General features: G+C 67.6%; 1 protein-coding gene across 1 annotated transcript; it reads right to left on the reverse strand.

The window, feature by feature from the left end:
• Positions 1-104: 104 nt before the first annotated feature.
• PARD6A (par-6 family cell polarity regulator alpha) lies at positions 105-6,513 on the reverse strand. Its single transcript, XM_080551954.1, is given in 4 exon segments — positions 105-1,902; positions 4,957-5,179; positions 6,351-6,419; positions 6,421-6,513. Coding segments are annotated over 4 exon segments (1,158 nt in total). The 5' UTR covers positions 6,499-6,513; the 3' UTR covers positions 105-1,114.
• Between the last annotated feature and the right edge of the window lie 1,612 nt (positions 6,514-8,125).

The following is an 8,125-nucleotide window of genomic DNA, read 5'->3' on the forward strand; positions in this document are numbered from 1 at the left end:
ACTGGCCCTGTTGTGGGTAGCCTAGGGGCCGTGTGTGCCAGCCCCCATTCACTTCCCTGCTGTAAACAAGCCTGGACTAACCAGCTCTGCTGTCTGGTTTGCTGTCTTGCCCGTCTAGGGCCTTGCTCAGTGGCCACAGGGAGCTGCTCCCAGCTCAGCCCTCGCAGTCCCAGAGGACTGAAGGTCCTCCTCCTCCTCCTCCCATCGGCCAGGTGCCACCACACACCCTGCACCGCCGCACCCGCAGGAGGACCCTGTGTTGCTTGGGCCCTGGGCAAAGGGGCTGGGAGAGCCGATGTTGGGCATCACTGCTAAACCAAGGCAGCAGCTTCCCCCCACCCTCTCCTGTGTGGCTTGGGCCTCCCGAGCTCGGGGCTGGAGGAGGATGGAGCTGCGCCATCCCCTGCAGCAATTACTGGGGCTGGGTGCTGCTGCCAGCCTGGGGGCCACCCGTGTCCCTGCAGGCATCACCGGGGGACAGTGAGGGGACCGTGGAGGGGACAAGGTGGGAATGTGCCCGCAGCAGGCTGGGAGGACCTGGCGAGGCTCCCTGTGCCTGGACATATGCAGCGGGACAGAGGGGCGCAGGGAGATGATGTGCCCCAGCGTCCTTCCAAAACTCCCCACGATGGGCCTTACCGGGGCCACCCCAAGCAGCAGCAATGGCACAGTGCATGCCAGGGGGTACTGTAGGGTTATTGCAGGGGAAGTGCCTGCCCTGTCCTGCGGCAGAGGCCATTTGCTGCCCTGGAGGGGGAGCAGCACCTCGGGGCGGCTGGGGCCTGGTGCTGGCCCCTGCAGAGACGCGAACCACGGACAAGCGGGGTGCTTTCTATAAAAGGTTTTACTGTCCATTGCAATATATTACTCAGTGATGCGTATTCTGATAAAACAATTAAAAACCCCACTCGTTCGGAAGAAGCGGGGCGGGAGGCGAGGTGCTCAGGCAGGCAGTGCCCGGTGGGAGCAGGTGCTGCCCTGGGGACCCAGCGCAGCGAGAGAGGGCAGGGGCAGCCCCGCTCGGCCCCCGCCGTCTCCCCGGTGCCCACAACCAGTCCGGCTGCGCGGAAACCCGGCCAGCTGTGAAGGGCAGTGCGGGAGCACGGCCCCGCGGCTATAGGGTGAGCAGGGTGCCGTCCTCCCGCACGCTGCCCCGGCCGGGGCTGCCGTCGTGGCTGCCCAGGGACTGCAGGGAGCCCCGCGAGCTGTGCGGGGACAGGCTGCGCTGCAGGGGTCCGTCCGCGGGGCCCCCGTTGGGGCAGCCCCCGGGGATGTAGTGGGGCGCGCTGTCGCTCTCGATGACCAGGTCGCCCTCCTCGTCGCTTTCAGCCGTGCTGTAGTTGCTCAGGTACTGCGAGGCCGGGCTGGGGGTTTGCTGGCTGGGGGTGCTGTCCGTGGACATGCCCGAGCTGCCCGAGGCCTTGCTGCTGCGGATGACGTTGTTGCGCTGGTTGGCCGGCTTGACGGTGATGATGAGGTTGTGGCTGTTGGCCACCATCATGTCCGTCACCTGGTCCAGGGACTTGCCGGCCACGTCGATGCCATTGACCTCCAGGATCTCGTCGCTCACTGCCAGCAGCCCCGTGCTCTCCGCCAAGCCGCCCTTCACCAGGCGGGAGATGAAGATGCCGGGCACCTTCTCGACACCCTGCGGGGCCACGCGCACGCTGACGCCATCGCGGATGTAGAAGCCTAGCGGCTTGTCAGAGCCGTGCTTGTGGAGCCGCACGCGGCGGTGGGTCTCCGGCAGGATGTCCACGTCGATGATGGAGGAAATCTGACGGAAGTCCTGGGGCATGCCGATGAGGAGGTGAGGCTTGGCCCGGTAGTGCGCAGGGCGCAGCAGGCCCTTCTTCTTCCGCTGCAAGGAGTTGGAGGCAAAGACGCCGGCATCGGACTCTGCTGCGGGAAACAAGGGGGATGCGGTCAGGCAGTGCCCAGCCAGCTGGCACTGTGACCTCCTGGGGACACGGGCAACCATGTGTCCTTGGCCCCAGGTGCCAGAGGAACGGGCAGGAGAAGCACCCTGCTCCCAGGGCTCACCAGCTTTTTCCGCCCAGATCATCACCCCCGGCTCTTCCCGCACCCTGTCTCCTCCAGGCCCATCTCCTCTCCCGGGATTACCCGGCGTACTCACAGCCGGGATTAGTGGGATCGAGGCAGTGATTCAGCCTTAATCACGCTTTAAGCCAAACTCTGCAGCTTAACACTGGAGCTGCTGGCTCTAACAGCCCAGGAGCTGGTGCCATACCCTGGTTTGGGTTTGAGGAGAGGGAATCCAGGCTTCAGCTCTCCTAATATGACTGGGGGACGTGACAGCACCCAAGTCCCTTGTCCCTGTTGGAGCAGGACCATCGCTGGCAGCAGATCATCGTGGCCACAGCCATGTCCTGCAGAGCCCTGCCACCACTGAGGATGGAGACCCCCAGCTCCTGGTGACCCATCCCTGGGCTGCAGCATCCCCAGCCCCACAAACTTCCCAACCCACAGTTCCCAGCACTCTCTCGTTTCATGACCACCAGACAGGGGTTGGCTCCATCCCCCTCAACCATGCCCTGGGTGACCACCCTGTGGCTGCTCTGTGGGTCCCAGCTCCACCACGTCCCCCCTTGGCCGTATCCCGCAGGTGCCAGGGAACAGCCCCTGGGACCTCTCTGGTTTCTCCCAATCCGTTTTCATGGGGGAGCCCAGATCTGCACGCTGCGTTGCCAGCACATCCCCCCAGCTCTGCTCAGGGGGTAACAGCATCCTCAAGCTGCTGGCCACGCTCTTCCTCATCGCCAGGCCCGTGAAATGCTTCGTTTGCCATGAGAGCAATTGCTGGCTTGGATTCAGCGTGGCCCCAGCAGCACCCACCCCAGCCAAGCAGCCCCAGCCCACGCCAGCGGCCAGCAATGCAGCAAAGCACCGCGTTCCAAAATGATCTCCAAAAGGTGCTAATGGGAACAGAGAGCCTGGCCCCAGTGACACAGCAAGGGGAAGGGAGCGTATCCCCCGTGCCACCCAGGTGCAGCACCCACAGAGGGGGTACCATGCTCCAGGTGCCCCCCACCAGCACCCAGACCCCGTTCCAGCCACATGGGCTCTGGGGAGACCCCGCACCCAGGGGACGCGGGGTTTCTCCCAGGACAAGCCAGCCTGCCAGGGCTCCTGGGTTATAAATATCTCCCTGCACTCACTGCCTGGCTTATTTTTAGCTCGGGGAAGGGCGGCGGAGGCTTTCCCACAGCTATTTCAGCATGCAGCTCCTCTCCGAGGGGCGCGGAGCAGCCACACCGGGCAGGTCAGCACCCTGCAGACAAGCCCTGGGGACGCGCTGGGCTTTCTCCTGCCCTTCCAGCCCGCCCCGGGCCATGCCTAGCCGGGGGGGGGGGGGGGGAGCTGCCCCCAGCCAGGCTGACGGCACTGCTGGGACGTCTTCACCACCTCTGCGCGTGAGTCTGGCCAAGGAGGCACCCGAAGGGGTGACGGCAGGGAGAGCAACCAAGCTTGCAGCATTTGCTTTTTGAGCCCCTGCTGCAGGACCGGCTGCTCCAGAGCCCCCCAGCATGTACACACACACACACATACGTGCACACACGTGTGCATAGTTCCCACACTCAACATGTGAAAGAGGCTCTGCAGCCGCCTTCCCCGCCAACCTGGACTGGTTTGACTACAGCCCAGCCCTGGGATGACCTGGATCCATTTTAAATCAGCTGTGACTCACCCGGGGCTTGCTCCCAGCCTCTCCACACACCTCCCGCAGCCCCTCTGCTGCGGGCACAGCCGGGAGCCAGGGCGAGCGGGACCCAACGGCACCGCCTCCCTGCCCTCCTCATCGCACTGCCCATGGTGCAGGGCCATGGACACCCGCTCTCCGCACTGTGCCAGCTCAGCGCGGCCGCCCACGGACCCTCACAGACTTTTCCCAGCAGGAGAGGCAGCTCTGGAAGAGAAGTGATGCTCCCACGGCAGCCCCAGCACCTGCTCCCCGTGCTGCAGCCCAGGTCTGTCCACCGCTCTGAGCTGAGGGGACGGTTTGGTGCTGGTAGGGACGGCCCTGGAGGACCCCATGGGCTCCGTTTCCCCCCTTGTCACCAGCCTGGATGGCCTCTGCTGGCCGCATGCCTCAGGGCCATGCAGGAAACACGTTCAGGCCATCCGCCACCAGCAAGAGTCCAGGAAAACCCGGCTCTCCGGCAGGGGTAGGTTGCTGAGACCCAGCACAGTGTCACCCCTCGCCCAGGGGCTTTTTACCAACAGCGTGAGCTAGAGCCAGCGGGATGCTCCAGGCGCTGTGCCAGGGACACTGGGACTTTTAGAGCAGGCTCCACCTTCGTGCACTTCTGCTTAATGTTTAAAAAGCCTCGGTGCTATTAACTGAGCAGAAGAGGACCTCGCAAGGAGGGCTTGTCTCCATCTCCCCAGCAAAGAGGTGACATACCCGAGGCATTTGTCACCAGGAGGCTTTCAGCCTTGCAGCACCAGGCAGCTGTGATCGGCACGCTGCTATCACGGCTGTTTCACACTCCGATACGAGCTGCTCTCCAGGTATGCGCTCCTGCAGCCCGGACAAGGCCCTGGGCAGCCAGGAAGGGGGCGAGCCCCCTCCCCCTGCAAAGCCCCCGGTGGTGCCCCAAGAGCCCTGACAACACAGTGGCTCCCCCACGTTGGGGCAGGGAGACGGATGGGCTCTGGCAGCAGCTGCTGTGTTTTCAGGGAGCCCACACAAGCCCAGCTGGAAATGCAACTTCAGTGGGGCAAAGCACAAGGATTCCCTTTGCTGTCCGGGCAGCGTGGGGCCAGGCTGGGTGGCAGAGGTGTCACCTCCTCCCGAGCCATCCACCAAAGCAGTGGCAGGAGGGGACAGAGCCAGCCCTGCGGCCAGCACGGGAAGCATGGGATGCTGTCTGCCCTGCTCATCTCTTTTCACGGAGAGGACGGATCCAGCACCCTTCTCTGGCTGCTACTGACCCTTTTTCTGGATGATGACCCTGAGGAGGGGGTTGGCGGAGGACAGGGCCTTGTGGTAGTTGTCGTCATTGTTGATGGGCAGCAGGTCGCCGTGCACGTCCGTGTAGCCCAGCAGCACGTCCACGCGGGGGATCTGGTGCACGCTCTGCAGCAGGCGATAGAAGTCCTGGAACGTGCCCACACTGGAGCGCTTGATGGCGAAACGGCGAAACTCAGCATCAAACTGCAGAGAAGGAGGAAGAGGAGGTAAAGGCGCTCGCACACTGGAGGAAGGCGCAGCAGGACCCTCCACCTGTTATTAACGGGGCACTAGTCTGGAGACAGGGCAGCGGCTGGCTGAGCCTCTATCCCCAGCCGGCATGGGGGGACCGTGACACCAGGAGGCCCTTGCCTGTGACATGTGTACTGCTGTAGCACGTCGTGAGCAGCAGCGTTAATTATTGCCTCCTTCGGTCACGACGAACGAGAAGCCGATTAAGAACAGGCTCAGGAAGGCAGCAGGAGGGACGGCACCGCACCTGCAGGGCGGGCAGCGGTGCTGGGTGCACCCTGGGGAGGAGAGCACTGCACGCCCCAGCGCGGGTGCCGGGGATGCGGGACCAGCTGTGCCGTGGCAAAGCCCCCCGGGATGGAGCGGGACAGTCACTGCAAAGCCGGGGAAAGCCCTAGGAGAAGACAGGGAATCAGGAGCTGGCGCAAACCCACCGGGTCTGCGGGGGGCAAGGAACTCTCCCCAGGGAGGATTTGGGCTGGGGACCCAAACCTGTCAGACCGCCGCGTCCTGCTGCGAGGGGCACCCGGGGGGGGGGACGCGGCTGGAGTTCACCCCCTGGCAGGACCCCAGGGGACCACGAGCACCTCGTAAGGGGCCAGCAGGGGCACGTCTGTGCGGGCTGCAGCCGGCCAAGCGCGCAACCCGAGGGTGGCGGCTGCGGGACTGGGCAGGCAGGCACAGGCGGGCAGGGATGCGCCGGGCAGGCACGCATCGGGGTGCGGGGGGCAGGTGCGGCGGGGGGAGGCGGCACGGCTGGCTGCTGGCAGCCCCGGGAAGCGCGCCCCGGCGAGCGCGCACAGCTGGCCGCGGGGTGGCCGCGGGGTGGCCGCGGCCGGGGCCACCGGCGGGGCCGTGCTGCCCGCCTGCCCGACACCCGGCGGGCGCGCCCCGGCGGTGCTCCCGCTGCCGGCACCGGCCGCGACAGCCCCGCATTGGGATTCCGCGGCGGCCGGGCTCGGGCTCGGGGGCAGGCCCCGGGCTGCGCCGCCGCAACGCCGGGGAGCGGAGCGGAGCGGGGCGCATCGCGGCCGGGCTCCCGCGCCGCCGCCGCCGCCCGGCGCGCGCTGCCGCCCCCAACGTGAGCTGCCGGCCGGGCACCGGTACCAGTACCGGCGCTTACCTTGCTCTTGACCTCGATGACGGGCTCGGCGGAGCGCGCCGGCGTGCGGTGGTGCTTGGCCATGCTGCGCCGCCCCGCTCCCGCGGCCACGGGGGATTTTCACCGGCCGTGACGTCACCCGGCAGCCGGCCGGGCGGCGCCGCGCCATTGGCCGAGGCGGGGCGCGGGGGCGGGGCTCGGCGCGGCGCGGCGCGCGGCCGGGGCGGGGGGAGCGGGGCGCTGACAACGTCGCCATGGCAACGGCAGCGGGGCCGGCGGCGCGGCCCGAGCACGGCACCGGCACCGGCACCGGGACGGGGCGGCCCCGGGGAGCCCGGCGCGTTCCCGGCCCCGCGCCCGCGAGCTGCCCCCGGCTGCCGTCCCCGGCCCGGCGGGACGGTTTCGTTACCGCCTCAGGGCGCCGTGGCCGTGGGGAGGCGGGGATCCCTGCGGCGGTTCACCCCGGGGAGGCGGGCAGCGTTCCTGCGCGGCGGAACGAGCTGGTTGGTGGCAGGGGGAAGCGGGGCTGCGGGCCCCCGCGCACCCACCGGCTCCCCCAGGCTCACGGGCTCGAAGAACCAGGAACCTGCTCAAGCCCGGGGCCTAACCGGCACCGAACGAACCGTACAGGCACTGAACGCACCTCGAGCTAAACCCTGACAACCAGCCCCGCTCGCCCGGATCGCGCTCCCGATCTTTGCCCTCCCCAGCCCCCACAGAGCCACCTCCGGGCAGCCCGACACCGCCCCCGCGCGGGGCCCGGGGCAGGCGGGCTGTGCCCCGCACCCCGCTGCTGCCCGGCGCGGCGGGGGGGCCGCAGGGCTCCGGGGCCGCCGGACCCCTCCTCGTGCTCCGGGAAACTCCCCGCCGGCTGCGGTCAGCGGCGTGAGGCGAGAGGGGCTCACAAGCGGAGCTGTGAACTAATTGGCGATTTCAGCCCCGGGTTTAATTCTGAGTTGGTTTTTTTTGTTTTGTTTTGTTTTTATTTTTTTTAACAGGCTAACTGCGTTGAGGTCAGAGAGATAATCCCGATTACAGCAGGGTTAACGTTTACGCAGACGCTTGGTGGCAGAGGACGCTTGGAGCCCTTCGCCTCGGATCGGGGTTAAATCGGGGTTAATTGTTCGGAGTTAATTGCTGTAAGGCCCACGTGCCGGTCACGCCCCTGCTCTGAGCGGCGCCCCTGCAGCTGCGGCCACGGCACAAGCCCCAGGCCCCAAGCCCCGAGATAAGCCGGCAGGGTCGGGGCAGGGGTTTGTTTTGCCTGGGTTTCAGGAGCTCTGAGCCAGCTGCAGGGACCGCAGCGCGGGCTGCCGGCTGTGTCCCTGACCCGGGGGGGGGACACCCGCGTGCCCAGGCCCAGCTGCTGGGTGCTCAGAGGCGCGGGGGCCCCGCCTCAGCTCCGAGCCCTCCCCGCTGCCACGGTGCCTGCTGCGGGCAGGGGCGGGCCCCGCCGGCTTTCTTCCTCCTCGCAAGGCGCACGGAGCCCCTCGGCCCCGCTCGGGGACCCCCCGGGGCCCTCGCCCCGATCTCGCCCCCACGCTCCCGGGGCCCGGCCCCACGGCGGGACAAGGCCGCGCCGCGAGCCCCTCACGGGCCGGGGGGGGGGGGCGGTCGCCATGGTGACGCGGCGCGGAGCCCCCGCCCTCCCTCCGCCCCCCGCCGCTCCGCCCCCGCCTCTCCTTCCCATTGGCCCACGTGTCCTCCCCTCCCCCCCCTTCGCAGCCAATCGGTTCCAGCCAACGAGCCGGGGAAGGAGGGCGGGGCGCGGCGGGCGCCTATAAAAGGGGGCGGGC

This window comes from Anser brachyrhynchus (assembly GCF_964034855.1).
Source record: "Anser brachyrhynchus genome assembly, chromosome: 12".
NCBI classification, from domain to species: Eukaryota; Metazoa; Chordata; class Aves; order Anseriformes; family Anatidae; genus Anser; species Anser brachyrhynchus.